General features: G+C 50.4%; 2 protein-coding genes across 2 annotated transcripts in view; both read left to right on the forward strand.

The window, feature by feature from the left end:
* Positions 1-611: 611 nt before the first annotated feature.
* On the forward strand, positions 612-12,771 carry AIF1L (allograft inflammatory factor 1 like). Its single transcript, XM_066332774.1, has 5 exons — positions 612-720; positions 5,210-5,276; positions 8,267-8,308; positions 9,485-9,647; positions 11,302-12,771. Exons 1-5 carry the CDS (start codon positions 643-645, stop codon positions 11,387-11,389), a joined length of 438 nt encoding a protein of 145 aa, XP_066188871.1. The 5' UTR covers positions 612-642; the 3' UTR covers positions 11,390-12,771.
* A 1,790-nt stretch (positions 12,772-14,561) lies between these two features.
* NUP214 (nucleoporin 214) overlaps positions 14,562-20,218 on the forward strand; it is a 38,776-nt gene continuing 33,119 nt past the window's right edge. The window contains exons 1-10 of the mRNA XM_066332776.1: positions 14,562-14,641; positions 16,050-16,245; positions 16,906-17,057; positions 17,316-17,520; positions 17,991-18,061; positions 18,449-18,512; positions 18,790-18,893; positions 19,193-19,299; positions 19,447-19,513; positions 20,027-20,150. Of these exons, the coding sequence (XP_066188873.1) occupies positions 14,600-14,641; positions 16,050-16,245; positions 16,906-17,057; positions 17,316-17,520; positions 17,991-18,061; positions 18,449-18,512; positions 18,790-18,893; positions 19,193-19,299; positions 19,447-19,513; positions 20,027-20,150 (1,132 nt within the window). The 5' untranslated portion in view covers positions 14,562-14,599. The remainder of the gene's footprint in view (positions 14,642-16,049; positions 16,246-16,905; positions 17,058-17,315; positions 17,521-17,990; positions 18,062-18,448; positions 18,513-18,789; positions 18,894-19,192; positions 19,300-19,446; positions 19,514-20,026; positions 20,151-20,218) is intronic.

The raw sequence follows: 20,218 nt of genomic DNA on the forward strand, positions 1-20,218 counted from the left end.
ACACAGCTGTCTATCCAGGGTGTGTGGCAGGCAGCAGGAGAGCACACTGTACCTGAGTTTGCTGCTTTTAAAGAGCAGGGGTCGAAATGCGGCTGCATTTGGGGTGACGAAAGGAAAAATGTCTGAAAATTCCCACTAAATTCCACGTTAGTACACGATTTTAACATAAGGTGTCAGGCTGACACCGCGGGGGCGTGCGACCCTGGCCGGGACACGCATCACCTCGGCCGCGACTGTCCCTCGGCCCATCCCTTTCCCGCTGCTCGAGCTCCAGGGTTTATCCAGCGCCTGGAAGTGGCTGTACCATCCCGCCCCTGTGTCTCTGCCGCCGGTACCGGCTGGGCGATGCCGCTCCAGGGGCAGCTCCGGAGCGATCCCCGGTGTCCCGGAGCCGTACCCGGCGGGCGGTGCGGGCAGAGGGAGCCGGTCCCTTCCCTCCTGCAGGAAGCCCAGAGGCGGCGGTGGCTCTCCCCGTGCTCGGGCACCTCGAGCCCGCCGCGGGCACCGCGCTGCCCTCCCGATGCGGGGCGATGTCCGCTCCGGCGCCGGGCGGGGATGGGTTAAGGGCGGGGGGCGGAGGGCCCGGCCCGGCCCTGCCCGCCCCTATTTAAGGCGGCGGCGGGCTCCGGGAGCCTCGGTGCGATGGCGGCTCCGCGCCGGCCGAGCGGCGGGGGGCTGCGGAGAGCGCCGCAGGACGGGCGGCTGGAGGAGATCAACAAGGTGGGGCTGGGGCCGCTCCCGAGCCGACCCCGCGGGCAGTGGGGAAGGGGCTGGGCGGGGGCGGGCGGGGCGAGAGAACGAGGGCGCGGTGGGTGCAGGAGGAGCTGCCGACCCCTCTGCCCAAACCGCTTTGGAGAGGGGATGCGGCCCGAGGAGGAAGCGGGGTTTCGATGAGGATAGCTCTCCATCTCCTCCGCTCCTAGTACTGACCTCTCAGGCGGCTCTTTCCTTCCCGCCCATCGCACATCGGTGGGTCCGAGCGGGCTGGTGGGTGCCCGGGGGCTGGCTGCTATGAAAGTCCCTTTGGGAACGTGGTCCAGCAGGAATGGGGGCTATTGTTCCCCTGGAGGACTTCAGCCTCCCCTCTGCTGTATCAAGTGCTTCAACTTTTTCTTCCGGGAATGAGAAATTTGTGCTGCTCAGAGCTGACTCAAGCCTTCCTAGTTTTTCATTACAGCGGGTGAATGGGTTGCCCAGGATGGTTGGACGTCCCACAAGCCCTGGGCAGGGGGAATAGCACCTCCTGGATTAGTGCAAAGTGCACTGGGCTTGGTGCCCTTCATGCCAGGGTCAGGCAAGGTCCTCTCCCCTGAGCTTCAGGCTTACCCTGTCCCTTGCTTGGCATGGTTGTGGGGGCAGTTCTGTTGGCATCCCTCCCAGCTAAGAGCAGTTCTGAGGGTGAAAAGAAGGATTTAACCTTGAAGCAAACAGTGCTGGGATTTCTAGCACTTTTTGATGCTTCTTTAGTCAGTGGCACCTTGGAGCTACAAGTGCAGAAATCAAATCACTGTACAAGATGAAAGCCTGGGGAGATGGGCTCACCTTGCCCTCACACTGACTAAGCTATGAAAAGTGGCAATATCCTCCACCAGACAGCATGCTCCACCAGTGAGACTGTAGAGGTGAAGTTTAGGTCACTGGAGAGGCAATTAAGTCATTAGAAATTACTCAATTAACTAGAAATTAGGATGTGCTGCAGAATAAGAGTGGAAAAAGAGGTGTCATGGCATAAGGTGTAGAATAAGAGCACTTAGTTAAAAAGGAGCCTTTGTAACCTGCTGCTGGAAGGCAGACACAGCACACCCTGCACCAAGGTGTGCAGCTGGGTCTAACATATCTCCTCTAGCCAAGGTGGAGTTGGCCCTTAGGCTGAGAATGAATGGATTGTGTTGTACCCAGTGCTGCCGTTTCTGCTTCTCCAGAGCTGTCCTCCAGCATCACACAGGTGGATACATGATCCTTTAAGCTGGTAGGAGCTGCAGGACTGAGTCTGGGAAGCTGTGCTTCCTGGGATGCTGCTGGTGTGCCACTGCTGTGTGCCAGGGCTTAGGGCTGTTCTCAGGCAGGGGACAGGTTCCTATCTCTCCCTTAAGCTGACATCACTTCTGGCCTTTTCTTTGGCTGAGGTTTGGAGGACAAAAATGAAACAAGCTATGTGACTTCCCACTGACAGAGCTGCTTGTTTGCATCCTTGCTGCCCCGTGTGCTGGCTCAGCACTATGAGATGGGGTTTGAGCAGCTCTAAACCAAGCTGCAGATAGCATGAGTGGCAGATGCCCATGAATTCTCAGAAGCCATCGTGCTCTGGGCAGCAACCCCCACACTGCTGTGCTTTGCCAGCTCTATGTGGCAATGGGGGAGTGCAGCAAACAGCCTCACACCTCCCTGACAAACAGCTGATACAGAAACTTGGGCTGATACTGTGGCTGGAGCCAGGGAGGGGGTTTCCCCAGCACTGAAGAGCCCTAAGGCTGTAAAACAGTCAAGTGCTCCTAATAAAACCTATCAGGCCAAATTCCTATCAGGCTTAATCTCATTGTCTCATCCTAACACTTAGCTCCCTCCAGCCCTGTTTTCCTGGCTGGTTTCTACCCCAGAGCTCTCGCTGGGATACAAATCTGGCAGGCAGTACACTGAGAGCACATGTGCTCCTGAAGGGTGGCTGAGTCCTAGTGCTGACTTCTCTCTTCTAGCCTGAAACACTCCTCCAGGCACCCCTCTTGGATGTTCCCCTCTTTTCGGGCAACGCAATCACATTGTCCAGCCTCGTGCATCAAGGTGGCAGGTCTAATCCAGCACAGATTAGTTTCAACCTTGTTTTACCCTCTAATGCGCTGGGTTGCAGGGAAGGAATTCAGCCTGTTAGAGAGCAGGTGCCTGCTTCTCCCATCCTGGGCAGGCACGAGCATCCCTCAGCCCTTCCCAGCCCCTGCAGGCAGGGTGGCTGGCATTCAGCACTTAAACATCCCAGTGAGGGCTTGGCCTGCCAGCTGGAGTCACCTTTTTGGGGAGCAAGGATGGATCTGGCTTTGTTCAGGTTGTCTTGCAGGTAGCTGGGTCTTGTCTGGGTGAGTTTATTGGCTTAGAAAAGTCTCTCAGCAGCTCAAGAAAGGCTGTTCAGGGCAGGAGCGGGGGAGAGGCTTTTAAAGCAGTTCTTATTAATAGAACATGCCCCTTAAAATGGGAACTTTAGCAAAGGGCTCTAGGAGGAACTTCAGCCACTCTGAGTTTGAGTCACAGGCCCTGGGGACCGAATTCCTGTGTGCCATTGTGAGTGTTTTCCTTATCGCAGTCACAGCCCAGCTCACACACAATGTGGAGTGTGGAATGCCTTTCAAATACAGCCCCTTGTTGCTTCCTTGCACCTGGAGCAGAGCTGTGGTGCTGGTGGGCTCTCCAGCTCCCCTCCAGTTGAAACACAAGGGAACTGAGCCCTAATCCTGTGTGCAGTGTCACCTGTGCTGCTCTTGTATCACACTGCCAGGGCTGGTGGGCTCTTGGGCATGTGTCCCTCAGCCATCACGTGTGGATGCATTCCCTTCATTCTTCACCATTTCTGTGCTGCTTCTTGCTCCCAGAGAGATGCTATGCTCTGCCCTCACACCCCCTGTCCTGCTGGGAGCTGGAAGCTGCTTGCTGCTCCTGCAGGGCAGGAATGAAGCTGTGACCTGGTGGCCAGGAGGTATTTTGGCCCTGTTTTGGTTTTCGGTCATGTTTGCCTTCTCCAGAGGCTATTCAGTGGTGATGGCAGCAGGTAACACTACTCTGGTCTCTAGTGACTCCTGCTGCTGCCTGAGCCTGGGTCTTGAAGCTGAATTGGGCCTTTTGTGTTGGGCTGGTAAATGATACCCCTGGGTAGAAATAACTGAGCTAAATGAAACTGATTTGGCAAAGGAGAGCAAAAGAAGGAACTGGGAAAATTGCTTTTCACCACAACTCTCAGTTTGAGTTGGTGACCATAGTGATGAGGGAAGCCAGTGTCACATTGGTTTGGTGGCCATGGTGTCTGGTGTCCCATCTGGAGTTTCTGGCGTGGGAGGAGGGAGTCACTTCTGTCCTAGTGGGCTTCCTTCAGCTGCAGCTAAAAGACTTGCCACAGCAGTGGTTATCTGGCAGTGAAGGTTTGAGGACTCCCTGAGCAGTCCAAGCTCCTCTCAGTGAGGAAGGAGGGAGCAGCTCCAGGTGTATGGGATCCAGAGCACAGGAGCAGGATTAGGATGACCAGCAGTGATCAGCACACAGATCAGTGGATCTTGGTGACCCACTCCTGCCTTCCCCAAGAGCATGGGGAGCAGTGGTGAGGAACACATTCCCAGAGTAGGGAACAGCCTCAGCTCTCCATCCACTAACCCCTCGAGGGGTTTGTCCTGGACAGGCCATGCATAAGCTGTGCAGATGTTAATGATTTCTACACTGAAGAATGTGGTGTTGTTGCTGAACACAAATCGAGTCATTAAGCTGTGCTGGGCTGGAGCTGGGCGGTGTGGGAGGGCAGGGACAGGAGCAAGACCCTGCTGCTCACAGCTGTGGAGAGTGTTGCTGGCAGGGCACAGCAGAAGAGCTGGCTGTGCAAGCTGTGGTCTGTTCTCTTGGGTATCTGAAGGTTTTTGAGGTGGGGCTAGGGACAAGTGACCAGAAGTGATCCAAGGTTTCCTTTCCAGCCTGAGCAGGGTAGAGGGAGAAAAAGGACGTTTGGTAGGAGAGAGTTCCTGAGCCCAAAATACCCGTCCTCTTGGGCATATGACATTCTGCAAACTTTGCCTGCTCTATTTGCAGGCCCTCTGAGTTTATCTAAGAGTTTGAAATCTGAGATAAGAATACTTTTTGCAAGGACTAGGAGCTCTTGCTGGAAATAAGTGCCCAATCCACATGCTAAGTGTGCTTAAGCAGAGATGTGGGGAGCTGACACCTTGGGTAAGCAAGAAGAGGAGGTTTTGTGCAGTTATTCCAAAGGCAGGTGAGGTCCAGTCCTCCCTCAAGCTGCCTGTGAGAAATCTGAGACATCCGAGGGATCCCCCTTGCACTGGAATGTTAATGACAAGGTGTGGAGGGATTCAGCCCATTTTCAAGTCTCCTGGTGCTGTTGCTCAGCTGTGACTTTGGGAATTGTGTGAGTCTTCTGGCTAATACTGCCTTTGGAGGTGCCCTCTAGGGTGTTTCCTCCTTTCCATCTTTAACCTTGAGGATATTTTTTTTTTTTCTGTTTTAGGAATTTCTCTGTGACCCAAAGTTCAGTAATGAAAAAGACCTGGAGGAGAAGTTGGCAGTGTTCAAAGGTGAGAACTGGAGAGTTTCCGTGTCCTTTGAGCCTAACTGCTTTGAACCAGGTTATTTTCCTCAGCACTTGTATCTCACCAGCCTGAGATCCTCTACCAAATACAAGTGACTGAGCTGGGATGGATGCCTTCCCTCTTGCTTGTGGGACTTGGTGAAACTCTCTGGAGAGGTGTTTTCCACACAAGCCTTTGTGCTTCTCTCACTTGCAGGGCAGGGACATGTCACCCTACAGACATCCTGCCTGGCAGCTGCTGTTACTGCAAAACCTGCTGTGTGGGCAAAACCCTGGGGAGCAGCAAAGGAGGATGGTTTCTCTCCAGTTACCCAGCAAGCTAACTGGCATAATGGACCATGCAATAGCTGGACTTTTTTTTTTTTTTTCCAGTAAGAAGGAGGGCCTCATTCCACAAAGCAGAAGTGTCAGCTGCTTTGTGGAGGAGTTGGGGACTTCCTCACTCCAAAAGTTCCTTTAGTCCTTTCCCAGCCCCTTGACACGAGAGGGAACAGCACTGATATGTCTAGTTCTGGCCAAAGCCTGACTCTGGTGGGTGTGCAGATCTAGGGCTTAGGTTTGGGCCTTTTGCTGGGACAGGGGATAGAGAAACAGCTCAAAAGCCTGAAGTCCTCTGGAGCTTGTCCTCAGACTGGTTACAGGACAAGATCTGGCAGGGTTATTCTGGTATACCTGCTTTCTTTCCAAGCAGTGGCTGAAGGCAGTTGAGAAAACATGCCTGTGTCACACTGCCTCGAGGCTTGTGCTCAGCCTGGCTCTAACCAAATAAAACCTGACCTTCCTTCCATTTCAGACATTGTCTGCTATTTCCCTTTGAATTTTGGCTTTGCAATCCAGCAAAGAAGAAGCTGGCTGGCGTTTTGTGATCCCTTACACTGCTGGGCACAGAGGAGCCTCCTGTGCTCCCCAATCTCTTTGTGTTGCTTTTTGTGTAGCTTTGGCTTTTGGCTGCAGCCCCGCATTATTTTTTCCCATCACAATTGGGGCTCTTCAAACATTGCAACTGTAGGTCACAGGCACAGAATTCCCTGTAACGAGAGCCTTTGGCATCTCTTCCTGCTGCCTCGTGAGTTTGTCTCCGTGGCCCGTCCCTCTCTCCAAGGCCTCCTCCAGCTCCCCCAACAATTGGCTCATTGTGTGATGATGGGGGAATATTTCTTCTCTGCTGTCCTTCCCACTTCCCCACCCCCCTCCCAGCCTGGGGGAGGCAAGGATGGAGCCCCCATGCAGTGTTTGTGTAAATGTATTTGTGAGGGAGGGACCTTGCATGGTTTTTGCCCACTCTATCCTCTCTGCTGGGCTGGGAGGGAAACATGAATGTGTGAGCTGAGGCTGATGTAAAGCTGTCTCTGTTCTCTGCACTGTTGGCTAAGTGTCAGCTCAGAAGAAAAGAAAACATGTGCTGGGCATGGAGATGGCAGAACAGGCTTTGTGCCCCAGGCATATGCAGAGGTGCCTGATCCTGGAAAGGGAGGTGGCAGTTAAAATGCCAATGTCATTCTGGTGAGGCAGAGTGTGGGGAGAGGCACTCCCACATCAAGCATCACTCTGGCCCCTAAATATGTGTGTTACAGCCCTGATTTCTTCTAGGATTGGTTGCTTGATGCTTGAAGGGAGACATTTACTCCTGCCTGAAGCATGAACAGCTTTGGTTTGTCAATGGTATTTCTGTAGGTCTGTCCCAGTCGGCTCATGGCAGCAGTAATCCATGGGCTGAGACCCAGGTGAAGACTTGCCAAGCCATTCCTTTGCCTCCTGCCCATCAGTCCAGTTAACCCAACAATTTCCTTTGGAAGCACAGGTCCTGTAGAGACTGATGTGTGAAATAAGCACTCTTCCCTTTGGCTCCTTAAATTAGCCTGCCACGTCTCTGTTCATGCCCATATGCTTGCTGGTGTCCCTGGAGCAGAGGCAAAAGGTCTTTTCCATTTTCCTTCCCGGGGCAAAGGAGCAGCCTGGAAGAGCTTGGTTAATTTGAATCCTCCAAGGCTGATGTGGGGAGCAAGTGCTCACTGCAGGGTGATTTCTCCAGCTCAGCATGGATGGATGGTGCCAGCAGGCATCTTGCTCTTTCCATTTACTAGAGCTGAGGTGATGGGGGGCCCCCTGTGGTGCTGGGAGCTGTATGGTCTGTAAGACAGACAAATCCTTGCCTGAAGAGCTTAAAGTCTAAATGGGGAACAGCTAGCAAGGGGTGGGGGCTGTGTGGGAGGCTCAGGTGTGCCACTTCAAAGGGCAGAAACTGCACAGAACTGAATTCCTGAATTTTCTAACTCAAATCAGTGTTCTGCTTGTTACAGCATGTGAGATTTTGTCCTGCAAAGCTAACCTGACCTTTTGGAGCAGGCTCTGCCTCTCTGACAATGCTGGAGTTGCTCAAGTCAGCAGTGTTTGACAGCAGGCTGGAAAGGCAAACAACCTGCTCCAGCATCACTGTGCCCAGGCATGTTCTTGGCTTCGCCCTCTTGATGTGGTCCTTGAGCATCTCTCCTGGCAGGTGCTGCTCTGGGAGTAACAGCGACAGGAGCACTGGGGAGTCTGTCCCTCGTTATTGCAGGCAACTGCGTCATTTAATCCCCCTTCTAATCCGATCAGGCTTCATCTCGGGAGTGCTCGGGGGTTTGTTTTCCTTGCTACTCCTTCTGGGAGGCTGTTCCAGAGCTTTGTTTTTCTGGCTGGAAACCTTTTAACGCTGTTAGTAGCCAGCTGATACCTTGTTCTCATGCCAGTGTTTTCCTTCAGCTTAAATGAAAAGCAGCCACAATTAGAAAGCACTTAACTCTAGAGCCCTAGAGTTGAGATAAGGGTGCTAAAACCAGGCCTTGAGATGATCTCCCTCTCTGAACTTTGCATTCAGCAATATATCAATCTTATGCCCAGATGCTTTATTTCAGTGCTGTAAGCAGCCAGTGCTCCAAAGCCCTGCACACTTCCCTGCTCTAGAGTTCTCCTAACTTAATTCTGTGTCTCTTCCAGAGAAATACATGGAGTTTGACCTGAACAACCAAGGCGAGATTGGTGAGTGATTCTGAGGGATGCTGGGCTGGAAGAGCCACAGCCTGTCTGCTGCTGAATCTGTGCTGCTTCCCTCTGCATTCATGGTGTTGAAGAGGAAAACTTGTGGGTTTTTCCTACGTCCAGCCTTGCTTGGATCTTGATTGCCAGTCAGGGGCTTCCTTGGCTCTCCAGCCCCTGCCTCTCAGTCTCTTCAGTCTCTCCTTGCCTGTTTCAAGATCTAAGCCCTTCTCAGTGCTGTTCACCTGAAGTTCTGTTTATCTCCTCCACTTCTTTCTGCTCTAAATGCTTTTTTTTTTTCCCTTCTCCCTTTTTCTCCACTGAGGCCTTCTTCTCAATCCTCTGCTACAAAGCTGGGAATTCAGAGCTGGGAAGCTGCAGGACTTGGACAATCCTAGGGCTTGCTTGGCTTGAGGCAGGAGCTGTATAAATCCACAAGCACTTCTGGTGCAGAGAAGCTCTTTGCTTTGCAAGGAGGGGAGCAGAGAGAAGCAAAAGACTTGGGTGTGAGTCTGGCTCAGCTGAGCAGCCCTGCTTTGGGTCCAGAAAGCACCAGTTACATAAAGTTTCAGCCTCCTGCAGGCCTGGAGCTGACACTCAAGTGTAATCACTTGTGCGCTGTGCCCTTCCAGGAGGCGGCTGCCCTGTTCCCCTCCTCCACAAGTCTTCCAGCTGAAGTGAAGCCTGTGGGGAGCTGGAAGAGGCCTGACTCAGGGCTTCCGGGAGGGAAGGGGCCCACAGGTCTCAGCAGGCAGCAGTGCAATGGGAGGAAATGGCCTGTGGCGATGGGCAGGGGCGTCTGCTCCCCACAGCTTGTTTGTCTCCAGCTTTAATCCCGGTGTTGCTTCCCTCCTCCCCATCCTTGTGACTCTTGGCACCGCAATCTGAGCTAGAGAGCACTGTCCCCACATGTCTCTGGAGCACTTGGAGAGTTGTCCCTCTTCTCTGAGTGTGGGGTACTTTTATCTTGAGCTGCACAACTGGGAAGTGATGCTCTGTACTGGGCAGAGTGGCAGTGAGTTGTACTGGAAGGTTTCTCATGGCTTTTGGCAACTGCTTAATGCTGTCAGCCAGAGTCCACAAGTGAGGTGATCTCAGGTGGGAACTCATGGCTCTGTAGGATTGGTGTGTATTCAGTGAGGTCATCCCTTAACAGCAGCAATTGCCTTGCTCTTGTAGATTTGATGTCTGTCAAAAGGATGATGGAGAAGCTGGGGGCTCCAAAGACCCACCTAGAACTGAAGAAGATGATCTCTGAGGTGACTGGAGGGGTCAGCGACACCATCTCGTACCAGGACTTTGTCAACGTGATGCTTGGGAAACGCTCTGCTGTGCTCAAACTGTGAGTGTCCCAGGATGGAGCCGGGGGAGAGCAGCAGCACCCGAGCTGCTCTGTTGGGAAGCACAAGCTGTTCTATCTGGGGGAGCTGGAGCTGTGTGCACTCAGTGTTCATGGAGGGAGACAAGGATCCTTGTGCAGGGCAGTCGGCAGGGTGCCATGAGAGGGTGTATAAGCTCATGTCAAGGCTGAGCAGTGGCCAGTGCTCCCAGCAGAGCTGCCTGCTGTGTGTTAGCACAGGCTTCCTCCCACGTGCTCCATGGGAGCCATCCCCTCCTTTCCTGAGGGTGTGCAGGCATTCAGCACTGCAGGACTTCTTCCCATCTCTTCCCTGAGGATCCTGCTGGCTTTGGGGACACAGACATCCCCTGTGGATGGTGGCAGGACTTGAGTGAATGATAGTCCTGCCAGCACCGTAGTGCTGGCTCCTGTTTCCCACAGGATGCTCCATCCCTGCCTGATCCTGGAGGGATGGGCAGTAGATGGAGATGGGACACATGGTTAAAACAGCTGGCTCGTGCTGGGAGAGGTTTTCTGTGGTACAGGCTGCCAGCACTAGCCTCCCACGGCCCCCTCTGCCCTCCCAACAGGGCTCTGAAAGTGCTACTCTAACAAATGGCTTCCAAACATTTGCTTGGCTCCATCTCCATCCCATTGAAGCCTGGCATTTCCTTTCACAGCTCAGAGGCTGGCCCTGCTTTTGTGTCTGAAACAGTCATGAATAAGAGCTGATCCTCTCCATCCTCCTTTCCCCTTTTTGAAGGCAGCTTTAGAAACACAGCCAGCTTTCCGGGCAGGTTGGGAGGAAGGATCTTGCACCCACCTCTCACGTGGTTTCTCTAAGCTGGGACATGTTTGCTGGCAGATTCTCCCCACTGTGTGCAGTGTCTCTGTTGTGATGCTCTTCTTCCCAGCAGACACAGACTTCTGACATTCCTGCTCCTCTTTTTTCTCCACAGAACCAGACTGAGCCTGCAGCCTGTCCCATATCTTCCATCCCTCCTCCCAACTGCGGCAGCTTTTGCAAACAGGTCCCTTCTCTTGCTAACAGACACCCCATTGTCTGTTGGACCCTGTAGAGCAGGAGCAGAAATGTAAAACTCGTCCTAAGAGCAGTAGAGCCCTTTGATCCATCGAGGCAGCTGGCATTCCCAGCGTAGCTGCAGTCCTCAGGGAGGAAGACAGTGCTCGTGGTTGCAAAATGCTTGAGATTCCTGCAGCCAGTGCCTTGCTCCTTGTTTTTGCTCTCTCCCCTGGCTGCAATTGCTGTTGCTTGCTCGGTGTTGCCTTCTGAATGTTCTGCTGTGTGGTTATGTGCAAGGTGGGCCAGGAGTGGTATTTGCTTTTACGCATCAGGAACACTTGGCATGCGGTGTGTGCCCAGGGGATTTCGGAAGCGGCTGTCTAAATAAAATGTGCTAATCCTCTGGGCTCCGAGAGGAAAACCGGCAGAGACTTTGGGAACCCACTCCTGGTAGCTGCTGGAAGAGCCAGCCTGGCAGCACTGCCCTCTGTTGGCTTTCCTTGCTTTGTTAATTATCGAGTGCTCTTTGTAGAGGAGCCAGATGCTCTTTTTCAGCAGAGAATGCCACCCCAAATGATGGATAAATATGCATTTGCTTTTTTCTAAATGAGCAATATCTGTTGTGTTTTGCAGGGTCATGATGTTTGAAGGAAAAGCCAATGAAAGCAACCCAAAACCTTCTGGTCCACCTCCAGAGAGAGACATAGCCAGCCTCCCTTGAAGAGGGCAGGCTGCAAAATGGGCACTGTTTGCTTTGCTGGTCTGTAACAGAGGTTACCTGTGCTTTGTTACTCTTTACTGTGCACAGTCCTAGTTTTCAACTAACCTGCCTTAGAGGAACAGCAAGGGAAGCTGGAGACCCCCAGCTCGTGTCTTTCTGCTGCATCCCTTAGCCAACTTGATCTGTTAGACAGAAGTTGTAGCACCAAGTGTAATGTGAGACCAAAAAGTACAAAAGATACCCTGTGATTTTACTCTTTCCTTTGCCCTTCCTGCATTTCTCAGACGAGGAGCTACTTTGTTCCCAGCATATGGATTCAGAGCTGTACTTGTCAGGACAGGTTCCTAATGGTCCTTGCTGCCAGACATGGACAAAGCCCCTGAGAGCGGCTTCATGGGTGCAAAGAAATAAGTGCCTTCTCTGCTCCATCCTCCTGTTCCTACTTTGGATTTGTTCTTCCCCTCCTGACCCCCCCCCCTCCCCAAAAATGCAAATCAGGCTCCCATGCCTGTCTGATCATAAGGGGGATGTGGAAATGTGTTTGTACACAGAGATCTGCCTGCACAGCTGCCTGCAGGGACAGCTTCTGTCTGCTCTGGGGGCTCATCCTGCAGGCAGATCTCAGGGTCCAACACCGGCCACTGCAAGTGAGGATGGTTAAAGCCACCTTGGGGCCCCCTTCCTGATAAATCATGACTTGGATCTGACCAGGAGTGTAACCTCTGGACAGGTGACTGTCTGTCCCATCCAGAGAGTCCAGAAAGAAGCTGTGATGCCTTTGCAGCCCCACAGGATGCCTGGGGCAAGTGAAACCTCCAGGTGACAGGAAGCTGAGTGACCAAACTGAGCCTGGCCAGACCAGTTGCAGATGAGGATCTGTCCTCAGGCAGCTGCTCTGTCCCTCTGATTTTTGCAGACCTCCCTGTATATGTTTCAGCCTGGTCCCCTGGGACTATCCATTTCCCTGATGGATAAGCCTTCAAATCTGCAAAATAAGAAGGGCTGTAAGTATGGAATATGAGCTGGGACTGTGCTAGCCACACTCTGGGTACTGTGGTGATTCTTGTTCCATACACAATTTCTGGAATCCAGGTGTTTGCTCTTTGCCCTTTCTCTTCTTTTTTCTTAAATGTTCTTGACAGCTTTTAACTTTTTTTAAATCATGGTTTAGTGAGTACATTTTTTAAAGGCAATACAGATGATTAACTCTACTAGGCTGATTGTTCCTGCCAAAGGCTGCACTTTTAAATAATTAAAAAAAAAAAAAAAAAAACATTCTTACTACTGTTTGTGTGAAAACCAAAACTGTAACTGAGAGAAAAATTATGAGCAAAAGCAGCGCCAGTCTACTTCAAGGACTGAAAATAAATCTTTTGAAGCTACAGTGTGTCAGTGTTTATTGTTATCTCTTCTGAAGCTTGGTCCATATGATTGGTTGCAGATTAAGGGAGCTGTTTTCCAAGTCTGTTAATATAAACCCCTAAACAGATCCTGGAGATAGGTTTGGACTCTCTTCATCTGATCTTTATCTGTAATAACTGACTGAAAACCATGGAGTTTGTGTGATGAAATGCAGAGGCCACCTCCTGAAAGCTGGCCCTTTTTTCTTACTGAAAAAGAGCAGGTGCCAATGCTTGTTTCAAGGAGTAACGTGTTTATTGAGAGCAGACATTTGCAATACTTCTCTTGAAGGAGGGGTGTTTTTTTGCCCAAGGTTCTTGTCTGATGTGAATTATCAAAAGGGAAGACTAGGTTTCCTGGGGAATGACTGGGTGCACTTTTCCCATGTGTTTCTTAAAAGGACAGAATTTCCCTGAGATTACAGCCCTGTGTCTGCTTTCTGCTGCCTGGTAGCCTCTGGGAATGCACCTGCTTTTCTTGGCTGTGTGGTGAAGCTGTTGTTCAGTTAGAAAATAAAGGAAGCATATTACATGAGGGAAACTTGGATGTGGTTTGCCACAGTTCAGGTCACTGCCCAAAGCCATCATTGCTTGTCTCTGTGGAAATCCTTGTCCTTTTTGGTCCTGGAAAAGAGAATCACCTGCTAGAGCTGGAAACAGCCCTTCTCAAAGTGTCCCCATAGGGCTGAATGCTGGTATTCTGAGTGGGAGCTGAACTCAAGTGCCTCAAAACTTGAACAAGTAAAGAAATTGAGGACCTGGTGTGATGCACCCCCTACATTCTGCTTTTGTGCTGTCCTGGAGCACAATGAAGCTGCTCCAGCTCACAGAGTTTCTGTGTTTGCAGCTCAGCCACCTCAAACTGCAGCTGGACAGGGGCTGTGCAGAGCATCCCTGTGCTCCCACTGCAGCCCATGCCAGGGGAGTAGGATTTTACCTGAGGGAAAGGCATGAAACTGTGTCAGGGTAGGGTTAGGTTGGAATTGGAAAAAGTTTCTTCCCCCGGCTGGTGATACCGACCAGGCTCCCCAGGGAATGGGCACGGCCCCGAGGGTGCCAGAGCTCCACGAGGGTTTGGACACGGCTCTCAGGGACATGGTGCGATCCTTGTGTCTTCCTGTGTAGGATCAGGACTTCAATTTAACGATCCTGGAGCGTCCCAACTCTGGGAGTTTCTGTGATTCCTTAGACCTGAAACAACGCTGGATCTCTAATTCGGGAAAAGCATCAGAGCCCCTCACCCGGGCCGGTGGCTCCACCACGGCAGGGCAGGGACAGCCGGAGCTGTCCTCGGTGGCAGCGGCCTCTGTCCCCTCCGGGGCTGCTCCAGAGGCCTGGGCCCCTCAGGACGGAGCAGGGCACGGGCTTCCCCGGCTCCCAGCGCCTCGGAACGTGTGGGACAATCAGGGCGAGAGCACACAGCCTTGGGCTGAGCCAGGGGAGGTTTAGGTCGGGCATTGACAGCAATTTCTTCCCAGAAAGGGTGATGCGACACCGGCACGGGCTGCCCGGGGACGTGGTGGAGTCACCGTCCCGGGAGATGTTCAAGGAAAGACCCGACGTGGCGCTCAGTGCTGTGGGCTGTTTGACAAGGTGCTGTTCAGTCACAAGCGGGCCTCGATGGTTTCAGAGCTATTTTCCAACGTGGCTCTGTGCAAAGAGGGTTTATTAAGCGCCGCCGTCCCTGGGAGGCCCGCGGGAGGACCCGGAGCAGCGAGAGCCGCGGCCAGAGCGGCGCCGCCGGAAGCGGAAGCGGCGCGGGGCTGTCCCGGCGGGGCGCGGGCGGCGGGACCGCGGCCGCGGGGCCGCCATGGGGGACGACATGGACGTGATCCCCGAGCGGGAGATGAAGGTGAGGCACGGGGGGAGCGGGCGGTGTGAGCGGCAGGCCGACGTGGGGAAGGGTTGGCGGGCGGTTTTACTCGGGTCGGGGGGCCTTGGCTTGGAGCCGGAGCGGGACGGGGCTTGGAGAAGGTTCGGCCTGGACTGCGAGAGGTGGTGGGTTCTGGAGGAGGTTTGGGTGAGACCGTGCGCCTGACAAACCCAGGGGTCGGCTCAGGGTATGGCGGGGGTTTTTGGGACATCCTTACCGTGTTTGTGAAACAGAATCCCAGGATGGGTCAGGCTGGAAGGGACTCATCTGGTCAAACCTCCCTGTTCAGACGGGTTCGGCCCATAGCACACGGCACAGGATTGCGTCCAAACAGGTCTGGAATGTCTCCAGTGAGGGACACTCCACACTCATTCTGGGCAATCTTACAAATACTTGAGGACTTTCCAGCGTAGTGTGGTACAAGCCTGTGGGGTGGAAAAGGGAAGACTGGCATGGCCTTGGTGTAGAGAGGTGTTTAATGCCTGAGGAGGGAATCACAGAATGGTTTAGGTTGGAAGGAATAGTAAAGCTCATTTCATTCCAACCTTTGCCATGGGCAGGGACCCCTTCCACCAGACCAGGTTGCTCCAAGCCTCATCCAGCCTGGCCCGAACAGTTTCAGGGACGGAGGAGAGTTGGAGGAGTCTCGTTTTGGAAGAAGAGTGGTGTTCCTCCTGCCAGCATGCCTTATGCTGGGAGTCTCGGGGTTTGGGGATGTGTGGCTGTGGGGCAGTCACTGTGAGCTGGAGTCTTGGAGTGTGGGGCCAGCGTAGCCTGTCCTGTGTCACCCAGTGTTACTCTGAGGCTGGGTAAGGGGCATGGGGGAACAGATTCCTGGAGTGATTATGGGTTATGTGCAGCTGCCTTTTGCCCTCGAAAACAGGGCAGTTGGGCTGTTTGTTTTGCAGAAGTTTCCAAGTTCCTACATCTTCCTGAGATTGCAGGAATGTACTTATTTAGTGGCAGTTATTTGGGAATAACTCAGGTGCTTGACTGGAGTTGCTGGCATGTAGGTTAGCAAATGTGGGCCTTGTAGCAGCAAGTTTTGTTCAGTCCTGTCCCATCTTTTCTTTATTCCTTTCTCTTCTCCTCTGTATCCTTTGGCTGATTTTGGTGTGCTACTGAGAAGGTCAGATATCCCAGGCAGATTTTATGAACACAGCCACTGGGTACAAGCAAGATTTAACCAATGGGAAAAAATTTGTGATCTCAGTTTTTCATGGATGAGACAGAAAATGTGATGGAGTGGCCAGAGGCTGCCTGGGTGTGTGGCAGGGATTTGCAGCTCTCATGGAGAGGCTCCTGCACTTACTGTCTTAGAGAAGCCAAAGTAAACTGTTCCTCGTGGGCAGCATGTGAGCAGATACTTCCCAACTCTCTCGAACAGGATTTCCAGTTCAGAGCACTGAAGAAGGTTCGCATCTTTGATGCTCCTGATGAACTTCCCAAAGAGCGCTCCAGCCTCCTCGCAGTGTCCAACAAATATGGGCTGGTCTTTGCTGGTGGAGGGACCAGCCTGCAGATCTTCCACACCAGAGATCTTCTGATGCAGAAACATCCGGGAGAAGATCCCAATAAAATTGGTAAGACGCACTTAGATCTCATGGGTTTGGCAGAGACAGGTTTATATGGGGTTTAGGACATGGAGCTCTTGGCTTCTGATACATGTTACAGTCCTTGCCATCCTCTGTCAGGCATTTGAATTGCCACATTTTCTTGTGTGGGAAGGCAGGAACAATGGTTGCTAGCCATTCTTTGCTGGGTTGGTAGCCATTCTTTGAGCTGTGAGCCTGTGCATGTGTCAGGGCTGTGTGTGAGTGGAGGGACACACTGAGGGAGTTTTCACACTGAGTTACCCACTCTGACTAAATGACTCTGCAGAAGAAAGGAAGCAACCACTCTTCTACCACCTGAGTGCAAAATGGTTTTCATTCTCCTTAGTAACTGTTCCATTCTCTACATCCATAAGTAAAGGCAGAAATCTTTTCACTTATTGTTCCTCAGGTTACTGAGGAAGGAAAGTGGCATTTTCTTTTCTTAGAAATTTGGCAGCTCTCAAGATTGTATTAATAGAGATGAAGGGATTTGCTTTAATTCAGTTTTTCTGCATGTTACCTTTGAGAGCTGCTGTTAATGGGTCTGAGGATTATTGCATACATTTGTTGTATTGTTTTACAAGAACAATTCTTGCTATTTAAATTTGTCCCCTTCATTCCATCTTCGTTTCCTTTTTGTGCTTTAAGTGGAGAATATTCAGAGTACTGTGGTTCCCATGAAGTTTCCTATGCAGCACCTGGCTCTGAGCTGTGACAATCTCACCCTGTCTGTGTGTATGATGTCCAGTGAGATCGGGTCCCTCATCAGCTTTTTTGATGTCCGCACATTCCTAAATCAGGTACAGCACATGCCAAGTAGGTTTGGCTTGGGTTTGGGTTGGTTTTTTTTCAGAATACGGCAGAGATGTAGCTGGGATGGGATTTTCTGTCTCCATAAAGGTTGCCTTACAAAGGAGTTGCTCAGTAAACTCAAAATCTGCTTGTTTTCATCAGTCATTAATTTATAGGCGGGTCTAAAACTGCTTTAAACTATGACTTCAGGAAGAGTTTGGTTTTGTGCTCCACTTTGACTCTTATGTATTTGTGTTCCCTAAAAGGCAAAGCAGCAGAAACAAGCATTTGCTTGTCACAAACTGGCCAAGGACTCAGGAAGTGCGGCCATGGTCAACGACCTGAAGTGGAACCCTACCACTCCCACCATGGTGGCCATCTGCCTGTCCGATGGCAGCATCTCTGTCCTGCAGGTCACAGACTCTGTGAAGGTCTTTGCCACACTCCCACCTTCTGCTGCTGTCACATCTGGTGAGTGACAGCCTTGGAGGGCACTCAGAATGTTGGGTACTGAAGAGCAGGACTGAGAGGTGTATAAACACAGGTTGCTTGTCTCAGGAGGAGGTTTCTTAAAATCCTTCACAAAAAGGAAGGGTTTAAACTCAGTGAGAGACAGAAAATGTTTTCAATGGAATTACTCTTTCTTAGGTGATTGCAGCAGCTGAATTTTGTGAGTTATTGATCATGCCCACCTGTGGTTTGTGCTGTCTCAGGCTTGACTCATTTCCAGGAAAACATGCAAATAAAGCATCATCACCTGTTGGGTTCTGACCTGTGTAGTCTTGCCTTCTCTGTCACTGGATGACTCCTTGTTTGAGTCAGATTCATGATTTTTTTCATTGGAAAAAATAGCAGTTTTAATTTATTGGTCCTGTTTTTGTGGGGCCTTGTAACTCTCCAGTTCCTTAGTGCTAAGAAATTATCTTTTTTTTTTTACCTAGTGTGTTGGAGCCCAAAGGGAAAACAACTGGCTGCAGGGAGGCAAAATGGCACTGTGGTACAGTATCTGCCTGTAAGTATTGAGGGTGTTAAGGCCTTTTGACTTTTCAGGAGTTCGAAATATGAAATTTTGTTGGTTTGGGTTGTTGTTTTTTGGGTTTTTTTTCAGATGGTTGGTTGATTTTTGTGTCACAGACTACAGAATTTGGTTAGGTGGCACATGGTGTGAGCCATGTGATCCTACCCAAGTGTTTCAGTAATATTCAAGTGTCCTAGGCCAATATTTGGCTTAGTTTAAGGTTTGCACTGGCCACTGAAGCCATGATTTCAGAGTGGCCCATGATGAGTGTTAAAGAATGGGTGGGTTGCTCTAGACCAGTTCTCTGGGTTATCTGCAAAAAGTTGCAATTGGATTTGTTCATTGCCTTTTCTGTGTATTTAAGAGTTGTTTTATTTGCAGAATCTTCAGGAGAAGAAAGTAATCCCTTGTCCTCCCTTTTATGACTCGGACAATCCTGTTAAAGGTACATCTTTTTATTGCTTTTTAACTTGTTTTCTCTTTAAAAGTATTTTGTTCATTCTTCCCCCTGTTGTCTTTAGTTAAAGCAGCTGTATAGCACTGGTTATGAAATTACAGTGTGATTTTCTGTGATTGTTAAGCTTGGTAGTTTAGGAGTTAGTTGTCATTTGTCTGTCATTTCCTTTGTGTGCCATGCACACTTAAAATCAACAAGAATTATAAATACCTATTTAATATAATTATAAAGTGTTTCTGGCTGAGGTATCTGCTTTTTCTTTCAGTTTTGGATGTCCTTTGGATTGGCACCTATGTCTTTGCCATCGTGTATGCAGAGGCTGATGGGACACTGGAGATGTCTCCACAAGTGGTCATAGCCATATTGCCTGTAAGTGCCAGCAGTCACAACAACACAAATGTCTATTTCTTGGTCATGACAATGGCGAGTTGCTTTTGTTATTGACATTGGCACCACATAGAATTTGAGTTTGGCACTGCTGTAAATAGTGGGATTGAGGCTGGGGAGATTAAGTGGAGGAAGTAGGATCCACCTGAAAAATCAATGAGTAGTCTGTTCTCTGCTGAGATCCAATTATGATGTTATTGGTGTGCCCTGACACTGTCAAATTTAAGGGAGGTTGTTTGGTTTCTGCATTAACAGAAAAATTATCAATGTTGATCTTACAGAAAAAGGAAGAGAAGCGACCAGAGAAGTTTGTGAATTTCATGGAGCCATGCTACACGAGCTGCACTGAGAGACAGCATCATTACTTCCTCAATTTTGTTGAGGAATGGTGAGTGGCAGGAATCATGACAAGGTCCTTCCTTTAGTATACATGTCTGAGGGGTCAGTGCATCTCCATAGATTTTGTTCCTCCTTTTTGTAGACCTTGCAGTGGACTGTCATGTTAGTTTTAACCTGTTTGTGTTCATGCTTACAGGGATCTAGTTCTGGCAGCTTCAGCAGCTTCCACAGAAGTCAGCATTCTTGCCAGGCAGGGGGATCAGGTAATACTGTTATTCCATTTTTGGAATATATTTTGTCTTGCATTTGTGCAAATATACATTTTCTTTCCCTAAGTATAACTTATATAAGACCTGGAATACAATGAGATGATGATCTTTTAAGACATTCCAAAACTAAACAAGCTTCGAAATTGTACAGAATCTTAAGATGATTCCTAGATGAACAAGAGGCGTGTGTTGTGAACCAAGTACCAGAAGTCTGTTTTTCATTATTCACTTGGCAGTCTCAAAATTTGGTCAAACTCACTATAATAAAGTGATTGATGTGAGGTCATCAGTTGAAGTGAAGCATTAAAAATGTCTGACCTCTGATATGCAGTGATACATGTCACAACCAAATCTGTGAAGGACTCTGATCTTTCTGGCATTTGTTAATCTGACAGATTTAAGTAGATATTCTCTAGCTGGTGTTTCAGCTTTTGTAGGCTGGAGTGTTGAAGAAGGCTGCTCACAGGAAAGCAGTAGTTGATATAATAATAATTTTACTTTTTGCAGAACTGGGAATCGTGGGTTTTGGAGGACTCAAGCAGAGCAGAACTTCCTGTGACAGATAAAAGTGATGACACTCTGCCTGTTGGTGTTGCTGTAGACTACACCAGTAACATGCCCATCATGATCAGTAAGTCTTGTTAGTCTTTCCTTTGGAGTAGTCCAAAAATCTCAGTATATTTGATATTTTTGAGGGGC

The sequence above is a fragment of the Sylvia atricapilla genome, chromosome 19, assembly GCF_009819655.1.
Source record: "Sylvia atricapilla isolate bSylAtr1 chromosome 19, bSylAtr1.pri, whole genome shotgun sequence".
Classification (NCBI taxonomy): domain Eukaryota; kingdom Metazoa; phylum Chordata; class Aves; order Passeriformes; family Sylviidae; genus Sylvia; species Sylvia atricapilla.

Excerpts from the sequence above, each read along its gene's own strand:
- AIF1L (XM_066332774.1), top strand. The coding sequence starts at position 643 with ATGGCGGCTCCGCGCCGGCCGAGCGGCGGGGGGCTGCGGAGAGCGCCG. Across the intron at positions 721-5,209 it reads GGCTGGAGGAGATCAACAAG|GAATTTCTCTGTGACCCAAA; the intron begins GTGGGGCTGGGG and ends TTTCTGTTTTAG. Across the intron at positions 5,277-8,266 it reads GAAGTTGGCAGTGTTCAAAG|AGAAATACATGGAGTTTGAC; the intron begins GTGAGAACTGGA and ends TGTCTCTTCCAG.